General features: G+C 34.9%; 3 protein-coding genes and 1 long non-coding RNA gene across 6 annotated transcripts; 2 read left to right on the top strand and 2 right to left on the bottom strand.

The window, feature by feature from the left end:
* Positions 1–1477: 1477 nt before the first annotated feature.
* Positions 1478–2680, bottom strand: LOC135121023 (transcription factor TFIIIB component B'' homolog). Its single transcript, XM_064045333.1, has 6 exons — positions 2612–2680; positions 2440–2557; positions 2252–2386; positions 2115–2195; positions 1861–2062; positions 1478–1802 (listed from the first exon to the last, which is right to left on the bottom strand). The coding sequence occupies exons 1-6, from the start codon at positions 2678–2680 to the stop codon at positions 1529–1531; spliced, it is 879 nt and encodes a 292-aa protein (XP_063901403.1). The 3' UTR covers positions 1478–1528.
* Positions 2681–3054: 374 nt separating this feature from the next.
* On the bottom strand, positions 3055–3641 carry LOC135121016 (uncharacterized). The gene is made up of 3 exons (XR_010278824.1): positions 3577–3641; positions 3307–3414; positions 3055–3247 (listed from the first exon to the last, which is right to left on the bottom strand). It is a non-coding gene; the product is annotated as an uncharacterized LOC135121016 (long non-coding RNA).
* Positions 3642–15086: 11445 nt separating this feature from the next.
* On the top strand, positions 15087–17210 carry LOC135121037 (uncharacterized). Of its 3 annotated transcripts, none has more exons than XM_064045348.1 (11): positions 15087–15158; positions 15247–15306; positions 15437–15493; positions 15543–15635; positions 15690–15789; positions 16015–16148; positions 16204–16601; positions 16656–16781; positions 16838–16945; positions 17004–17087; positions 17148–17210. In XM_064045348.1, exons 3-7 carry the CDS (start codon positions 15469–15471, stop codon positions 16413–16415), a joined length of 564 nt encoding a protein of 187 aa, XP_063901418.1. In that variant the 5' UTR covers positions 15087–15158; positions 15247–15306; positions 15437–15468; the 3' UTR covers positions 16416–16601; positions 16656–16781; positions 16838–16945; positions 17004–17087; positions 17148–17210. The 3 variants fall into 3 exon arrangements, with proteins under 3 accessions (XP_063901418.1, XP_063901417.1, XP_063901416.1); XM_064045347.1 differs by having other exon boundaries at positions 15403–15493; XM_064045346.1 differs by having other exon boundaries at positions 15247–15318; positions 15403–15493.
* On the top strand, positions 16481–16953 carry LOC135121022 (uncharacterized). Its single transcript, XM_064045332.1, has 3 exons — positions 16481–16601; positions 16656–16781; positions 16838–16953. Exons 1-3 carry the CDS (start codon positions 16481–16483, stop codon positions 16951–16953), a joined length of 363 nt encoding a protein of 120 aa, XP_063901402.1.
* Positions 17211–19082: the final 1872 nt, after the last annotated feature.

Below are 19082 nucleotides of genomic sequence, written 5' to 3'. Positions count from 1 at the left end.
TTTTTAAGCACGACAGCTAATTAAGTTAGTTAAATTTAAGCTTAACTGTTTTCAGCTTCAAGCTAGTAACCTACTTTAAGAGAAATTCCCTTTTATGACCACTTGTGAAAATAAGTATAGCTTTAGAATAGTCACAAATTCTAACTAAAATAACGCCAAAATCACTACTAGTAAATGTGATTTCAAAACTAAATTCTTTATTCACACAAAGCTTGCGCTAGTAAAGCAAGCAAGGAAAGAGGAATATTTTCTATTGACCTTTTTAATTAACTTATTACTTTCTGCTATAAAAGATAATTAAGCTTTGAGGTGGGAAAAAGGTTATGACTACCAACGGTAAACGCTAACGAGTTAAAGAGGTGGTGGAGACTACCCAAAACACCATAGTTGTTAAAGTAATTATGTTCTAGTACATGTGACTAATATAATAAATTCAGGGCCTATAACAGATAATACTTTTTCTAATATTAGTTTTAGCTATCGATCTCTTGCTCCTAGTATTCATAAGGATTATCTAGATGCTTGAGTGCGGCGCGCTTGTTTCTTTGCTTAAAATAAAACTTAGCTCTTGAAAAAATAATAAAACCTAACTGCTGAGCTGTGTAAGCCGTAGGGCATATTAAACGTATAAGGCATCAATTACAAAATTTTAGGATGGAAAAGTTTTAAGACAAAAGGAAGTGCGAGCATACCGAACTATTTACGCTTTACCGCAGCTTGCACCGATATTGACATATCATACACTATTGCAATTTCAGTTTTCTACACGGAAGTAGGGTGAAACGCAACACTATTAATAATTACTCTACATATATTTACAGTCGGGCGCTGTAATTTCCTTCACGAACTTCACAAATGTCATCGTGGGCCAACACATGACAGAAAATATAATAAGACATGAAACAAATTAGGCAACAGAACCAACTAATAGACTAACTCTAACGGAAGCAAAGTATACAGCTTTTCTTGCGAATATAAAACGTCGCTATAAGTAAAATACTGACAGAAATGCGATCTATAGAAAATTAAATTAGCAGGCCCTTACCTTAACTTGACGTCTAAGTGAGTATTTATACTGAAAATAAAATATTAAGAAAAAATAAATTGCAACGTTGATTACTCAAGCTTAAATTGAAAATGTTGGTAACATTGAACCACCACAATAATTTTATTTCCACAAAAGTGGCATATAAAACATAAATCAAAAAAGCCTATAATTAGGGCATGAAAAGATACAGTAACTTAGTTATAAATACTTTTACGTTCCTCCACTATTGTTTATACTTGTTAACTCCAATATATTCACGGGAATAAACAGAGCGGTGCCTTTGTCTTTAACTTGGGAAGACTGTTTTCAAAAACTCTAACAGTAACGTGCATAATGGCGCAACTTTTATATAAACTAATTTTCCAAAAAAAAAAATAGTTTATTAATATTACATAGTCAACTTTTTAATTTTATCGTACTTAGCTAACTTCAGGAGCTTACGAGAGTATTACAACACTGAAGAGAATATGAATTTTCTATTCAAGAATCTATAACGACAGACGAAACTGGCGGAAAGTCAACAGCAAGTAAGTCTAAATCTTCGATAGGCTGTGGAATATACTGGCTGATATCCAGCGGGAGCCTGCGACTTAGTGCCTCGTCCACCAGGGCTTTATTCCGGTGCTGCTCATACTTAAACTTATTTTTAAGCTGCTTTCGCGTCCTTTTAGGAAAAAGGCGGTGCATCATAGAGAAGTCTGTTCCGCACTGACTGAGTGCTTCGTAAAATAACTGAGTATCCTCCAGTGACCATCTAGAGTTCGTTGTAGAGAATAGTAGGAAAAAAAATTCGGAAGACGCCAAAGCCTCACCTCTCAGAAGGCTCCCTTTTGCTGTAGGTGGAGTATGTTACGTGACGGCGGGCCACTGTGGTTACTGGAGGGCAAGGTTCGTGCGACTGGGCAACAACCGTGGTACCGCCGCTAATCTCTCCATCCACCAAACTTAACTGCCCGACCACATACTCCTGAACAGCGGGCGTTTCGTGGACTTCGCCGAGACTGGCTTGCTTAGCTTCAATCGTAAAGGATATTATCATAAAAATAATCAGAAGATAAGCCACTACCCAGAATCGAGAACGGATCTAATTCGTTTTCAGCATTTTCAATGTCTTTTATAAGTTGTGCAATCTTCTTTTCATCCGGGACTTTTCAAAAAGTACTATCAAAAAAATGTAAAAGCATGAAGTAAAAAAATAATAACCAGGTTGGGAACGCTCCAACTTCAGAAGCTTTCGATTAGCCTTCAAATTTCGTCGCACTCTTTCCGCCAACATAGGATTGGCCTTCGGATTTAAGAAAATAAATTCCCTCATAAGTAGATTGTGTGCACTCAGGTCTACAAAGAAAACTTCATTAAAAGCGGAGATTGCTTCATAACTTAGGAAAAACCCTCGTCGACTAGCTTAGTTCTCCTTCGTTTATTAGTTTCAAAGCAACAAGCTAGTTCGCTACGAATAACTTCAAGAGACTTTTGTAGCCGTTTTTTGCTTTTTTTAACTTTAACAAGCTTAAAAAAACGTAACTAATTTTGAGTCAAACAAAATATCCAAAAAAAAATTACTGCTTGACTTTTTTCAAGTAAAACTGGTGTAACGTCCGTGAGAACTACACTAGCAACGTTAGGATCCATATCCATAACTTTTTTCCTGTGTGTTTTTTTTTGTTTTCCCTTATTTATCTTTATTTTTCTAATTAATTTAGAAGAAAATTTTTTATTTTTCAACTTTTTATTTTCTAAACCAATCCCACTTTTAGTTTCAACCGAGTCGACATAAGCAGTAGCCCTATCAATAATTCCCTCAACAGAAAAATTACTAGGAAAAGTAAAATCATCGCCAAGATTAAACAAAGCATCGTCACATATATTTTTATTTTCACTATATTTATAATTTTCCATACAGGTTTTATAGTAATTTTGTTTGTTGTTATCGCTAACACCATTACAATCTTTTGAGTTATCAAACTCGTTAGTAAAACTTTTTACTTCGCAATCAGATCTCCCAACAAGAAAGGGAAGAGAAATTTTCTGTTCTCTTTGGTTTATTACAGAAGTGAAATGCAAATGATCTCTTTGATTTTGTTGAGAATCCTTGAGAGTATGTTCGCCTCCGTGCTTATAATCTCGAGAAAAAAAGCGTGTAGAGTTAATACTTAAAGGGGTTCCGACTTTATGTTGAGTTGATATAGGCTTAATCTCCTAAAAAAAATATTAAATTTATTTTTTTAATAAACTTAACTAGCATGTGAAACCATTACTGGATCTTCTTGGGGTAATTCACGTTTATGAAAAATGACCGGCTCTAAAAAATTTTCTTGACCAGAATCCATACAGACTTTTAAAAAATTTGAAGGAGTTTCCTCCCTCTACATAAGTAAAAAAATAACAGCAACTTTTTAATAAAAAGAAAGTAAATTATATAATATTTAAAAAGCTGTAAAGGTATTTTTTGAAGTTAAAATTATTTTAAATTACGTACTATAACAAGGAATCCCATAGTAAAAAAAGAATAAAAAATTAAAAACTACCGATTGTGTAGGAAAAGTTGCTACATCTTTGTTAATAGAAGGTTTTTCAAGCGTAAACCTAGGCCTTGCAGGAATAACTACGGAAAATTTCATTGCACCTGCTGCGGTAAACCTGCAAGGATACATTAGTTCATTTTAGCTGCACGTGCTTTTATACATTAAATGGAAACCCATTGTTGGCTATTTTACCGAGTTGCGTTTTTGTGTACTAAAACTATATACATATAAACGATGTCTCATCATGCTATCCATTTTTAAAGTTGTGTATAAAAGACTTTGTAGCTTCCTGCCTAGGTTATAGTAGGGCGCACGCATACTTTATAAAGGCGCAGTTAATTGCGCAGGGACATTGTGCTTTTAGCACAAAGCAGCGGGTAGAGTATATGAATTGCTGCTTTGACCTTATTCATAAGGAACTCTACGTGTTACCTTCAAGTCGCTTATTGACGATGACTCCCATGATTTAGCCTGAGAATCTGAAGGTTCTTAACACCTTCGAGGGTTAGAGGCGGGGGTAGCGCAATGTATCTTCTTGAGATAAAGACTGCTTTACTCTTCGTTCCATTAATGTTTACTCTCCACTGCCTACCAGTTGGCAAATGTTTCCAAATAATTCTGCAGGTATTGCCGTAATAATGAGGGGCTCTTTAGGAACGCGTAAACTGCAGTCTCATCGGCATAGGGTGCAAAGCGAGTGTGAGGGTTCGCAGGGAGTGGAACATCTCGCATGTATAGCTCGAAGAGTGGGGCGAGAGCAAAGAGCCTTGCGGAACACTAGCTGGCAGTCGACGGTATGGCGACAGTGCAGCCCCAACTCTCACTCGAAAGGTGCGTCTGCGTAGAAACGACTCAAGTGTGTTCTAGAGGTCTACGGAGTACCTAATGTGCGTAGTTTGTGTAGAAGACCCTCGTGCCACAGGTGGTCAAAGGCCTTTTCAACGAGAAATACGACGCCCGTAGATTTCTAAAAGTTGAAATTCTAAGTTGTCCACTCAACAAAGCGCAAAAGTTGTTGTGTCGTGAGTAGACTCTTCGGAATTCCAATTGGGGCCTTGGAAGCACTTTGTGTATTTCTACAAACTCTTTCAGCATGTGTAGTTGAGCCGCCTCTACGGTTTTTTTGCCCACTGCTGAAAGAAAGATATAGGGTGGTATGTGCCGGGGCCCGCTGAAGCACGCGGACTCTTGAGTAGCCTCACGAGAGTGACCGTTTTCCCTTGCGATGGTAAGGAACCAATGGCATAGCAGACAATGACATAGATGGAAGTTGCAAGACGAGAGAGATGCTTAATCGCCACCGGCGGCAGCTTTAAGCATTTCGTTAGTGTTACCGTCAGCTCCGGGTGCTTTTCGTAGTGAAAGTGCAGAAACTATATCAGTGATTTCGTCAGATGAGCTCGTTTTAATAGCCGTAATAAAATCTGGGGGCCCTGCAGCTCTTTCATTCGTCCTCAAAGATTGCCCAATTTGGAGGTACGCACTGTGCAGCTAGATGGTAGGCAAAAAGGTCGCCTTGCCTTCGTCGCTTTCCGCCACTATCACGCCATTATTAAATGGAGGAGATGATGTGTGTCCACGGTTTTAAATACGTTTAACGAAGTGCCAAAAAGATGACCGTACTTCCTCGGCGCTATAGACATATCCTGCAATTTCGGCTCCCAGCAGTTATTGTGAAAGGGCGCCGTCCCCTTTTTAATGTGTCGGTGAAGACATTTTAGAATCAGTGTGTCCTCAGGGTTTTGTGTAGCAGCAGCCAGGCGTATTAACCGGTGACGTTGACGAATAAGGCTGATCAACTAGCCCGGTGGACGGCCAGGGGAATACACGACTTCACGGCAGCATGGGCAGCTGTCTATGGGCCCGCAAACCCTTAACTGCGTCTTCTAATAGGGAGGGGGCAGAAGGGGTATACGGGCTCGAGGAACAGCGATGTTTCAACCGCGGCTGTAAATTTTGTCCAGTCCGTTAATGACCATGTCTCCCGAGTTTCCCTGTAGTCTTGCCTTTGCCTATTCCAATAAGACGAGAAGGTGGCCCGATGAAAGCTCGTGAAGCTCTGCGATTGCTACCGACTGATATATGTCTTTAAAAATGGCTATTTCGAGGGCTCTGAGATGCCCGTTTTTGCCATATGCATCGGACGTTGAGGTGCCAGCACGCGAATTTGTGGTCCGCGTATTTCCCAAGAATTATCCCTTTCGGGTTTTCAAACCGACTGTTCCAAGAAGAGTGTTTGCAGATAAAATCACCACAAAAGAACGACGGGTAAGTCGCGTCGTAGAAGCATCACGTCCGGAGGTTTACAGACGGATATCTCATCGCTCGGTCTAGTTTCAACCAAGTTGAGACGGGCCCCCACTGTCTTAAGATGTGGAAGTGTAATCAGGTGGGGCGGTTAGACCTTGCCGAACCGAACCAGAATAGCTACTCCACCTTCTCGTCTTTCAAGGCGTCAAGACGGTACGTTGTGTAGTTGGTGAGTAAAAGCCGATCGTCCGCTTTCAAGTGCGACTCACTTCACAACGTGACCCTCACATCTTCCCGTTGCCACAGCAGTTCGTCCTTGTTGCAGTGCGCACCGTTGGCATTCCACTGCAAGAGTTTTCCAGGTGGCGTAATGAATGGGTTTCAACAACCATTTGCGGTCGTCAGGTTGCTAATTGCTCGAAGAAATGTTTCAAGAGTTGCGAGTGGTGCCAGTTTTTCGCCAATGGGAGTCGAAGAAATAAGTCTTTGTTGGTGAGCGGGTTGCGCCGCATGAGGTTTCTGTCCCATCATGGCTGCAATAGAGATAGTCGGCGTAAATGGTGACGGTGGCGTAGAAACGATTTTGCCAGGATATTTTAAAACCCTCGGTAATTTGCAGTGTGGGTCTCGCCACCTTTAAAGCATTTGGCGGGCAATTTTAGGGATTTCTCAAATTGAACCGTTAGATAGTTTGCTCCACATTTGGTGCAGCGTGGAGTACTGGCACAATTCTGTGCGCTGACACCATGAAACTGCCCATGCCGTCCCTCTTACGAAGTGTCTCAAGCTTATTTGCAAGTGACATAATCATTGCAATGCGGTAGGCTGCTGGCCCTTCCTCCTTCGTTCGGCGAGTGTATAAGAACAGGTGGTAGATGACCGATTAATGCGGTGTTCTCGCCGTTTGGGTGAGTTATAGAAAGTCGTACTATGCGGAGGGGTGAACATCCCTGAGAACGTAGCGCCGTTTCAAAGTGGACTATAGGTAGATCGGTGTAAAGACCTCGAAGAACGATCTTCACGGGTTTGTCCTGGGAGTAACTGGTAGCAGTAGCGTTGCCAACAGCGCTCCCGTAGTAGTGCTAATATTCTGAGTAGTCCTCGGCAGTTGCTGGCAACAGCGGATGCCGTTGCGGAGATCACGGAAGGAGGAACCTTTGCGCCCTGAGTGTTCAGGCATTCCACTAACGTAGGCTACATTATCTTGTCAACGGAGCGATAGGGGGTATTTTTACTTTAAGCGTCGGTGGTTCTCTCGGGGCTGCACGCGTTTTGGCTGGTACTTCAGAGTTCAGGTCTTTTTCCGTTCTATCCAATTTGGTGGGGTAAACGGTTGTTGTTTCTGACGGGTGGGGTGGTAAAGGCGATTTTTGGTTTATATCATTCTTTCTATTACAATTACAGTTACTAATTTTCTTATTATTTTTATTATTAATATTACCGTAAGTATTATCATGGTTACTATTATGACTGCCGTAATTATATTTTAAAAGTTTGCTACCATTATTAATAATTTTATTAAGAAAATTATTCTTAATACTAATATCACTACTTGAGAGCGTTCTAGGTAGTTCACAATACTCCAGAATGTCCTCTTTTAATGATCAAGGTTTGTCTAAAAGATATAGCGCAGAAAAGAATTAGTATTTGTAATTACTTTTGGTTCAAAAGGTTCTTTGAACCTTTTTAGCGCTTTCCTGGAATTTTTTTATTTTCCAGTTGATGAAGTTTTGCCTTTAAGAATTTAATTCATCTTTCAAAGTCGCTTTGGCAATTAACAAAGTTGTTAATTAGATCTTGTTGTTAAGTATTTGTGGATGAAGTACCAGTTATAAACGTTCAAAAAGAAATTAATATATAAATTGGTAAAGTACCGTTATAAAAATAATAGAGATATGTATATAAAGGTAGGTGCAAGTATATATATGTAGCTAATAATTTATATAGGCGTTGAGCAAAAAAATAGTAATAAATATGAAAATAAATAAGATATTTATAGCAAATCCGTAGTAAGAAGTAGAGGCGCGGAGGCCGCATAGGATAATGCTTGAGGGCTCTAACTTCCACCCTAATCTCTTAATTTAAATAGCTACATACACAAAATGTCGCATTTTGGAGTATTCTCAAATATACTACAGGCACCCATTCACATAAAGAACAGAGTGGTTATTAAAATCTTGTCTTGTGGAATAATATTTATACCCTCAGGGAAATATACAATTGTGGGACAAACAAAATAAAAACATGCGCACGTAATAAAATCACGTTCTTTAATATGGACGTCAATCCTCAACCGAGGAGCACAATGATGACAACTCTCAATCCAGGTATGTTTGACGTAATAAATTGGTTTCTTTCTCAGTTAAGTTTTTATGTATAAGGTAAAGATGTTTTCGGTTACGTCTGCCTTTGAACTTCAATTATAACCATCTGCGATTTTTCTCTTACTGTAAATGAAGTAATTTTTACGTTTTAATTATGCTGCTATTTAAGTGGCAGACCTGTTCATAAGTGCCTTATATAGACGTCCTCTTCTGGCGGTGTTCATTATTTTACAAAGTTTCACAATAGTCAAAAACATTATAATTTAAGTGAGGAAAATGTCGTTATTCTAACAGCAGTTTTGTATTCTTTATTATACAGTTGGGCTCCCCTAAGACATTCCTATTTTAAATCCTTTTTTTACAGCGTTAGGAGAGTTGTCAAACTCCTCGCAATCGCTGCTTTTTTTAATATAGTGCACGTTACTTCCTCTAAATGCTTTTAACTTACTAAAAAGCTTAATAAGTCACTTCGCTAAATAAAATTTTGACCTGGTGGCTTATCTTTTTTTTCGGGTCCTTCGTATGCAGGAGAGGTATCCTATACATTAAAAATTACCTTTATTGTTAACTTACCTTCCTGCATGACTAAAATCTCACTTAAATATTGAGCGTAATTTAGTTATTGTATTTTGGCGAAAATAATTTACTTTTGAAGGGCTCCCTTAAATCTGTAAGCCTAACAAATGACCTTCGATATTTAAACAAGGTTCTATTTACCGATTTTAATAGCTGGTCATGGCGCGAGTGCGTATTGCTTACTGTTAACTTTCCAAATGCCTCCTGCCATGTTAGGAAAAAAAAAATTTATAAATTTAGTGCTCCATAATCTATTTTGACCTCCTTGAAAACGCCGGGATGGGGTGTATGTTTTAGAATAATATTGAAAATTAAATCTATATCTTAAAAAAAGTTTTTAATGTGGTTTGGTATATCTTGAAAATGTGTAAAACATAATCGTAGTAAAACTCTATTGAACCTAAAAAGGTTATTAAACATGCGTAGTGATAATACGCCCACTATAATTTTGCTAGCTTTCAATATTGATTTAAGCATTTTTAATTGGTAGTACCAATTAAGTAAGGCATTTTTATTGAGGCATTGTAAATACGACGAGTCAGAGTTCAACTCCCCCACCGTCGAACTATATTTAGTCATTATTGCGAAACTAAAGAACTACGCAATTTTGCCATTTTAAGCTTACTTTATTAAACCACGTTTAAACACCATTTATTTTTTTAATTAAATATATTTTGAATTTTCTTATAATGATTAACAACAAACACCTATTAAATAGTTAAACCATAGTCTTTGCGTATTGCCTAAAATATATAATAATATAATTATTATTTTTTTTGGAGTATTACTAAATAAAAAAACGATTGAAATTACACTTATATGATAAATTAAGGCACATGTTGATTTAGCAAGCCGGGAGGCCTCGAGAATATATATTGTTAAGCAATACGTTATATAATATAATAACAATAAGATACACTATAGATTTTAATGTAATGTAATATATTTGGTCGAAAAACTAAAGCACTGTATAAATTTAATTAAAAATAGTGGACTCTCTAGAAGCATTAATCCATCAACCGTTCAAAAATAAGAACAAGAAGATAATAAAAAAAGCAGTGCCCATGCATAGGCTGCATTTAAATTTAGCACGTGCAGCCCTCGATACCTCACTGTAAGATAAGTTTGACTGTTTTTACGTTACAGTTGGCTTTAGAACAGCACTTGGACTAAGCTTTCCAATGAAATTTAACTTATATTGACAAATATATCTGCTAAAGTTATATCCAAGTAATTTTTTTTTATATGAAAACGATAGTACTACAAAAATATTATAAAGAAATTAGAATTTTTTCTATAAAATTAAAAATAATTGTCACTGTGGTTGAGTGTACCTTATTATTACCTAAGTAACAGTACCGAAATTATTATATAGCATAATCTTGAGATTAAAAATTTTAAAAATACATTGAACTAATAAACTTGTCACAAAAAATCAATTAAAAATTAAACTATAATTAATAAATAAATGTATAAACTTAAAATACCGTTATAAAAACACCTATCTCCGTTTTATTTACTAGAATTATACTGCACCATATTTATAAAAATCTAAATACTGATAATACATTTACTTAGTTAATAGCATTTTTATGTATATTTATTATAATAAACTAGTTTTAGTGTGTTTGTATTTTTAATAAAACTGCATGCATAAGTAAGGTCAAAAGGATATACAGCGCTAAAGTAAGGATACCAAGGTAAAATTACCGGCTCCAGATAAATATAAATTGCATTAAGTGATGCTTCCAATACGTAAATTTTTTTATAAAACTATATAAAAATTATAAGCCTCAAACGTAGAACTAGTAACAATCTTTTTGGGGTGTATGCTCCACCACTTTTAAGCGCAGAGGAAAGTTTTATGGGTAGAAAAAAGCAGTGTTACAGCGGAAGCTGCCAACTCAGACCAAAGTAGCAAGCTACTGCCTTAGGTTCTTTTCAGCTTACAATTATTTAACATCCGATATTATTAATTATATATTAGACTATGTGGCAGTTTTAAAAAACCTTTTATAGCTAGCGGTATAATTAAATATTTTTTTTAGAGGTCGATTATTTTAATAATAGTTTTCCTAAAATTAAGAATTTAGACCATTATCTTAAATATTATCATAAGAATTAGCTTATGAAGGGAATGAAAAGCTAAATCATAACACATTTTACAATGACCAATGAGGTTTATCATGATCACTTCGCGGTGGAATTACTTAGCACAACGTACTTTGAAAAAGGGAGGAGCCATCAAATTTTTATTGTGCGTTGAGGAAAGTTATTTGTACCTCCAGGGAGAGTAATAAATGGAACAGGGTTACGTGTGACGAAGTCACATAGTACGGAGTACGTGCAGAATCACGTTTTACACTAGCAGGCAAATGAAGTGCTATGAGCACACGGTTTATCAGAGTTTACTCAAACGTTTTGTAAGTACATATATAAAAACAATACTTTAGGTGAAAGGTCACCTAAGTAGATCAGTTTAATAGCTTTCCTCCTCAGTCCCAGAATTACTTAATAAATGTAAGCATCCCAGTTAAAATCGAAAGGGCAAGGCGAGAACCAGCGTAAGAGGATGGAATCATGTAAGGCAATGTAAGGCAATAGACAGTACAGTATATTAAAAAGAATCTAGGTAACAATGAAACCATTTAGTTTTCCTGTCCATCCACCCCTCCCCCCCTTACTAATGATGGTGGTTAAAAAAAATTTTAACAACCTTGGAATGTTGCTTAATATTCAAAGTAAGTACTTTTCAAAGTTTAAAAAAATACGAGGATGGAAGATAAAGTGTGGAAGCCTTGCATATTCGTCAATAAGGGAATTTAGTGTCTTGTAAACGTGCTTTAAATATTTAATTTAGCTCAAGCAAAATATTTATAGAGTGGGACCTTCGTAGCGATTCCAATTAGTAAATCCACGTGGTCTAGTGAAAACTGGGAACAATAGTAAAAGGAAAGTATAAATTCAAAACTGGTAAAATCAAAACACGTGAGCGGTGGTTGTTCCTTTTTTCTTTTCTTTCCTCCTTACTCATTTGTTACTATCTTATATCAAACTGCTTAAATGGAGATATGCATTAAGACCACAAATAATTGGCGCGCTATTAATAACAACAGTCTTACGCCATATCACAGAGTTAAAAGTTAAACTTTGGCATAGGACCTTCTTCCTGTTACCTTTCAAGTTTTAAGTTTATATTTAATTTAAAAGAGCTAGATTTAGTTTTACTTCTTTTTTATATTAATATATAAGTTTAGTTTTCTCTCAACTCTGAACGCGCTGCTAGTCTCTATGTATTTTTATTTACCTCTTTTACTGGATCTACTCCCTTACATTCGTCTATAAGCTTTTGTTCGTTTTTCTTCCTAGTCTTTTTATTTTATGTAAAATTTACCCACATAAAACATTTTACTTCTTAGGATCGTAACACCGCCCGCATAATATGGCGCTCTGTGCTAAAAATAAATAAAAACATGTGTATACACTCCGTTCTTATTTTTTTTGCTATTTATATGAAGACAAAGTTTTCTATACTTGTCATTCATGTTTTTATTAACACTTCAATAGTAGAGGTGGAATTTATATTCTCGTATCGTTTCAAAAAGCCTGTGGGATTAAATAATCTTAGTCTTGTGCACAACTCTTTTACTAAAGCTATTATTACAAAAGAGTACTCGTTATGTTTTTGATCGTTTGCACATAGTAAAAGACGTTTTAACTTTTGAAAATATAGTTGAAGCTGTACTATTTTTAGTTTACTTATTTCTTTAAAAGAAAAGTACAATTTAACTAATCCTGAGTAAATTACGAAAAAATGATTAAATTAGCAATCATGCTTAAAACACTTTGATAGCTTGGCATATATAGAGCTTTCTTTATAGCTCGTTCTCTTACCCTTGTGGTTGCTGAAAACATGTCTTCTCTTCATCAAAACGTTCTGCCTTTGGGCTACGTGAAGGTCGTTTGCTGCGTTGAAAATTTATTAAAATTTCTGTTGGTTACATACTTCACTGAAGTTTAAATCTTTATATTAGTTCTGCTCTACCCAGATTATAATGGTTGCCGTACCGTACATCTCATTGGCAAGTGAAACTCAACATGTTCAGTTCAAGCCCTTTTAATATGGCATCAGAGACATCGTTCAAAAGCTTCTAATTTACACTTTAGGATGTCTCATACCTTAAAATTTCTTTATCTTCTCTTTCTTTGTATGATCGGGTAGATCCAACCAGTATACGTTTAACACACCCAGAAAAAAGAATTTTTTTTGGAGTAAATTTGACTAATCCCCATTATGTTGCGTATGCGTAAAAAAAATCCTCTTATTTTAAAACTTTTTAATTTTTTATAATAAGCGCACTACATTACTCATTTAGCCTTATTTTATTTGGTTTCATGTTCTTCGATAAACTTTTTCTCATAATTAGTTGTCTATAACCATCATTCGTTCTATAAAAACTGGTTTTTTGCTGTGACTCTCAGTTTATATTAATTTTTGCCAAGCAAACAACAAAATATATGCTTCATTATCAATAAAAGGATACATAGCGATTATATATCTTTATAATATTTTCCCATAGCTGGCATATGCTCTCCTTTACCCGTTGGACAGAACCGCTCTAGAGAAATTAACTATAGCAAGAGTTTATTAAGTTTCCTATCAGTTTTAAAAGCGTTTGTCTTTAATTAGATAGAAAAGCGTGCTAACTTCAGGCAGCACATCCTTATTTTATTCTAAACGAGCTTAAAAGTAGGTACTAAAATGTATTATAGCCTTAACTTGAGAACTGCAACATATTTCATCCCATTTTTTAGTTGCGTAAATTATAAATTATTTCTTACTTTAATCTTCAATAGTATAAGCAATACTTCAAGGCCTATAAAAATTTTTTTAAGTATTGTACAGAACATATAAAGTTGCTTTGGCCCCATTTGTAAAAGTCGAGTCAAATGTTCATTTTTGAAAGTGTTAATTTTTTTATATTGTCAGAATTTGTGGTTCCCGTAAACATTAAACAAGAGCAATATTTATGGAAAAAATGATAATTCGCTTTTTAAAAAAATTAGTAAATTCTAACAAAAACTAATACAATTTTACAGCTAAAAAATACGCAGCGGCTAAGATTCTCTGTAAAAAGCAATTTAGCTGAAGTTATAATTATAAGCAAACTTCATTAAATTATTTTAGGCGATTTCATCAGACAGTCGAATGAGTATACACAACGACGAAAAATATTTCAATAAAAAATTGATGAAAAAAAAAGTAATCTGCATCTAAAATTTACTTAAAGCTATTTTTTCCTAATAGGAGTCGTCATAATTATATTTATTTAAATTATTTCCGTCATAACAACTTTTCTGTTCTTAGGAAAAGAAACCTACCAATTTTTTAAAAATTTTTTCGAATAAAGACAAAACATTTTAAGAAAATGTGGCCTACATCTGAGCCTGACTCTAAAAAATTTTTTTAAAAGTGAATCATTTAATTTAGCGCGATCTTTGCTTTATAAGATACTTTTTTATAACTAACGTTGTTAGGAAGAAAAGACCCATCAATTTTTTTTTTTATCAAGCTAACCCGAATCAGTTATATGAAAACAAATCATCTTTAGAGGACGTAACGTCAAGTACCAGATAAGATCACTGCGTGAGTGTCAGACGTAAGTATTAAATATATTTAAAATTTGCAAGTTAATAATGTAATTTTTATAATAAATAAAATATATCAATTACTTCAAAAAAAACTCCATCTAGAAAAACGCTAAACGTATGCTTTTCTTTGGGACAAACACCATAATTTTCTTTGAGATTTTTATTTTAATATCATTATGATATTTATCACACTTGGTTGCTTGACATAATACTAACGTTTATTGTAACTCCTAAAATATAATACTAAGTGTGAACCCTAATAGAGAAAATTTTTTCAGCTGAATTGACTACTATTAAGTCGCCCTATTTACTTAATCTTAGTAAAAAGAATTGATAAGTTATATTGCCTTTAAAAATGCTACTTTTATGAAACTTGAGATAACAGTATAAATTTTTCTTTTAGGATTTAAAATATTATAAAAATGAGGAGGTTTCACTTTGTGAGGTAAATAAAGCAACAATGCATATTTAATAACCTTGGTCTACTTGATAATGAATAAAAATAAGTTACAGTGATACATAGTAAAGTATCTTATTACGTTTTAACTTTTTTGTTATTTTTAGATAAAAAATTATCTAAGGTGCACTTTATGCTTAATTTAAACATTTTATTAGAAAGTGGTTTTTAGGTGTAGACTTCTATTAAAAAACCACAGACAGGGAAAAACCGGATCACCTCGTGCTTTTTAAAAACATTTCCGTCATCTACTGCTTGTGCTAGACAGGGAGAAAAAGCTCGCCTTGTTATCATAGTTGAATACTTCAAAAGGTGTGAAATTTAAGGTATATTTCGCTTTCTTGGTTATATTTCCATTTTCTGCTTACAAAGTTAACCAAGTATTAACTAATAATTAAAATCTTCCTCCGAAAGGTTTTGTTCTTCCCTTCGGTGGCGAGTGCTTAGAAATAAATATTATATAAAAGTGAAGAGGTCACAATTTTAGTTACAATACTCTAAATGAAAACTTTTTTTAAACACTTTAATTTTTGTATTTATTATATATATATATATTTTTTTTTAACATAGTTTTTTCCAAAATTTTGGAAACCTTTTCCCTTAGCAATTTGAACTTCATAAATTCAAGCTTATATAATGACCAAAGAGGGACTGATTTTAGGTTCGCAATTTAATAATTAACTCATGCTATACTGCCTGAAGTATATTAGGAATAGGAAATCCTCTCCTGGACATCTCTGCTAGTGTTACGGAAGAGTTATTGAAAAAGTATAAACTAGAGCCTAATAGCGCAATACTAGCTGGTTGTATGGCCGTTGGCTCTTCTTCTATATTTCTCAAGTGAAGTGTTCGTATAGAGCACTCGCACTTGCCTTTGTATAAAGAAATCTCCGAACTTCCTAACGTGAACTTTGTCCCCGGCGGGGCAACTCAGAATGCTATCCGTATTGCTAAATGGTTGGCTATTTTTTTGCTTAACAGATATTATTTGATATAAACTAATAATTAAGTAAAAACTTTTCTGCACGCTGCGGAGGTGAAATTAATTTTTTATAATATGGAAAGAATTAATTATTATGACTTTTAAGCCCTTTAGAATCCTTGAATTGTAGTTAAGGAGCGAATCTTTTGTATACTACATAATTTTATAGACATGTTTATAAACTGTTGTACTTTTAAAAGGATTCTAGAAGCGCCCCGCTCTTGTACATATGTGGGGTGTGTGGGAAAAGACCGTTATGCTGGCATAATGAAGTGCATTTGCGAGAAAGAAGGAGTGCGAACTGTTTATATGGAAGACGACACGCTCCCTACAGGTATCCTTTTTTCTTTAATATTATAAAAGTTTGTTATTCTTTTTTTTTTCCGCAGGAACGTGCGCTGTACTTATTACAGCCCAGCAACGTTCGTTAGTGGCTAATTTATCTGCTGCTAAAAACTTTCATATCAGTTTTTTGGAAAAGCCGGAGGTTGCTGCGCTTGTGGAAAAGGAATCCTTTGCTTTCACTCCCCACTATTTACTTTATATAATGTCTTTCGTTATTTGTAGGCTAAACTTCTCTATTCTGCTGCTTACTTTTTAGTTTCTAGTTTTGAGTCGATCTTCAAACTTGCCCAGTACTGTGCAGAAACAAACAAAGTTTTCTGCATGAACTTGTCGGCTGTTTATCTTGTCCGCTCGTTCAAAGCTCAATTGCTTTCCTTATCTTCTTACTGGGATGTGTTGTGTGGAAACGAAACAGAGGCTTGCGCTTTTGCTGAAGAGATTGGTATATATAATTGAAGGTCGTTTCTTGAAAAAAATTAACATAACAGTTTCTTAGGGCTGGAGGTGACCTCGTTGGAAAGTATTGCCCTTGAGCTGAGTCGTATGAAGAAGGAAAACCCACAAAGGCAGCGTGTTATTGTAATAACGCGAGGTCCTCTTCCGACTATCGTCTGTTATGATGGTAATTGTTAATCTTTTTTATTTGTTTTTTTTATATAAATCATAACTGCGTTGCAGGCAGAGTAACACTGCACGAAGTCTCTCCGCTGGAAGATGGCGAGATTGTGGACACCAATGCAGCGGGGGACGCCTTTTTTGGAGGGTTTCTCGCACAGTATGTCATGGGTCACTGACTTTGTAAACTTCCTACGGCGTTGGATCACGGTCGCCTTATAATTACCAGGAAAGCCCCTCGACGAGTGCGTTCGGTGCGGGCATTACACCGCGTGCGTTATACTTCAACAGTCTGGGTGCACTATTCCGTCGGGTATATTTCTTAGCTTGTATATGTCTACGTTGGCTTATAAACTAAAACTTACTTTGTAAGGCCGCCCTGAGTACATCAACTAATGCTTAAAGAATTATTTAACCTGCGGAAATAATATAGCTACAATAAAATGGAATTTGTTTTTAATTTTATGTAAACTATAACTTCAGGACTACTTATAGCAGTTTTTATTTTATTTAGTGAAAATATACAATGCCTACACTAAACTTTTAACTTTCATCGTAGTATACAGTTACCACTGAAATAACGTATACTAATAAGTTGGTACTGCTAGTTAGCTATTGACTGTGTTATGAGCAGATATCTGTACTCCCGTACGGTTATTTTTCACAAAGTTTTCACTGACGAGCAGTTTAGTATAATATTTTATTATAATAAATAAGCTATTTGAAGATATCTAGGTTCGTCGACTACCCCCCTAATAGCCTTGCACTGGCTCTTTTATTAATCCAGTAAGGTAGCTTACAATAAGCTTATTATAACATAAAAGGCTTGGCCCTGTAGTGCACTCCTTTTATTATTAAGAGTCACGAATCGACTTTTTCTTGCGCCCAATCGAGTCAACCAACTTTAAATATTAAACTGTTAACATATTAACTCCTCTAGCCCGTAGTATATTTAACTAAATGGCGCTTGCAAGGGTGTCGCGGTGTTCTTTAATACATTGCTGAAGGCTTTCCCTCGGCCTCAGCACAAATCCTAGCTTCTCTTCTAGCTTAAATGCTATCTCCATGTAGTCACAATTAATAACATAGGGAATTTCTGAAAGATATCTCGCATAACATTTTACCAGTTAAAATTCTAGTGCGTGCACGTAAGTCAAACATCTTTTTCTTTAATATCAATTATAAATTATTGCAATTCACTTCCCTTCTTGTAGTGTTAGAAAAGAGGGGGGTTTATATTAGTAACAATTGGTTGTTGACATGTATTGGCATGTACTTTTTTGGTGCTTCACTAAGTTAAGAAACAAAAATAATATTTATATAGCTCGTGCGCCATTAAAAGCAGAGATAGAGAGTGCATGTTCGAAAGGCTCGCAGTGATAAAAACACAATTATAAAAAAAAATATCAACATCAAATGTACTAATAATAATTTTACATAATCGCTAAGCTTAAACAAAAAATGATCTAAATTAACTAATGAAAGTAATTTTGATAATATTAACTACAAAGAAAAACACGCACAATCAGTTAAATTTAAAAATTATAAAACACCTAATAAAGGATTTATTTATTAAAAGACAAATATGATTAAAGTCTCTTAAGGTATATAAATAAATTAATATAAGAATTAATTAATTTTTTTAATGCTGGATCTGTAGCTCTATAATACATCTTTTCTTTTGCCATAAGGTTCAGCGTTATTTATACCCCTAAATAAGTCATGAGGTAGTGAGTTAAGCTTTAGAACTTTTTAAAGTAAACGCGTGCCTCCTACTGTATAACGCTAAAAGTATTATATCTGGCTAAGTATAATTGTTTATAAAGCACACAAAGAAAGTTGTCATCGAAACTCAATTTTCAGGGCAAATAATTTACAACCGATAACTGCTGTTTTAAAGTTGTGAATTGACAACTATTGTGCTTGCTACTATAAGTCTTGGTTGTGTTTACGTGTTAGGGAACAAAACGAAGAGATGAATAAAAAAGGAAATATTTGTTTAAATTATACAAAACGCATAGCCCAAAAAAAATATTAATACTTTAATGGAGGTAGAAAGTAAAAAGAACACCTCAAAAAAAAAAAATTTGTAGTCTTACCTTTAAACCTCAGTTTTGTTTCGTCTTCCAGTCTATTAATTTAAAATACTTTTTTTCTAGCGCAGTTTTATCTTATTTCTTTTACCTTATCTGCTTTTGTTCTTAAATTACATTTCTTTATAATAAATATATTTTTTACCTCGGTTCTTTGTCTTTGCAACAGCATGCAGATACCTTAGCTTCGTATATTACCTTATGACCCGTGACGC

This window comes from Zophobas morio, unplaced genomic scaffold (genome assembly GCF_036711695.1).
Source record: "Zophobas morio isolate AGI-343-1 ecotype UQ-CSIRO unplaced genomic scaffold, CSIRO_AGI_Zmor_V1 ptg000478l, whole genome shotgun sequence".
Lineage (NCBI taxonomy): Eukaryota > Metazoa > Arthropoda > Insecta > Coleoptera > Tenebrionidae > Zophobas > Zophobas morio.
The sequence above is the reverse complement of the archived record's forward strand: the minus strand, read 5'-3'. Positions and strand labels throughout refer to the sequence as shown.

What these genes read in the sequence shown, in the direction of transcription:
- LOC135121023 (XM_064045333.1), bottom strand. Translation starts at nt 2,680, where the DNA reads ATGGATCCTAACGTTGCTAGTGTAGTTCTCACGGACGTTACACCAGTT. An exon ending in TACTTGAAAAAAGTCAAGCA is followed by an intron (nt 2,558 to 2,611) that starts GTAATTTTTTTT and finishes CGTTTTTTTAAG; the next exon opens with CTTGTTAAAGTTAAAAAAAG. An exon ending in AAAAGGGAGCCTTCTGAGAG is followed by an intron (nt 1,803 to 1,860) that starts GTGAGGCTTTGG and finishes AACGAACTCTAG; the next exon opens with ATGGTCACTGGAGGATACTC.
- LOC135121037 (XM_064045348.1), top strand. Translation starts at nt 15,469, where the DNA reads ATGACCAAAGAGGGACTGATTTTAG. An exon ending in CAAAGAGGGACTGATTTTAG is followed by an intron (nt 15,494 to 15,542) that starts GTTCGCAATTTA and finishes GAAGTATATTAG; the next exon opens with GAATAGGAAATCCTCTCCTG. An exon ending in TAATAGCGCAATACTAGCTG is followed by an intron (nt 15,636 to 15,689) that starts GTTGTATGGCCG and finishes GTGTTCGTATAG; the next exon opens with AGCACTCGCACTTGCCTTTG.
- LOC135121022 (XM_064045332.1), top strand. Translation starts at nt 16,481, where the DNA reads ATGAACTTGTCGGCTGTTTATCTTGTCCGCTCGTTCAAAGCTCAATTG. An exon ending in CGCTTTTGCTGAAGAGATTG is followed by an intron (nt 16,602 to 16,655) that starts GTATATATAATT and finishes ACAGTTTCTTAG; the next exon opens with GGCTGGAGGTGACCTCGTTG. An exon ending in GACTATCGTCTGTTATGATG is followed by an intron (nt 16,782 to 16,837) that starts GTAATTGTTAAT and finishes ACTGCGTTGCAG; the next exon opens with GCAGAGTAACACTGCACGAA.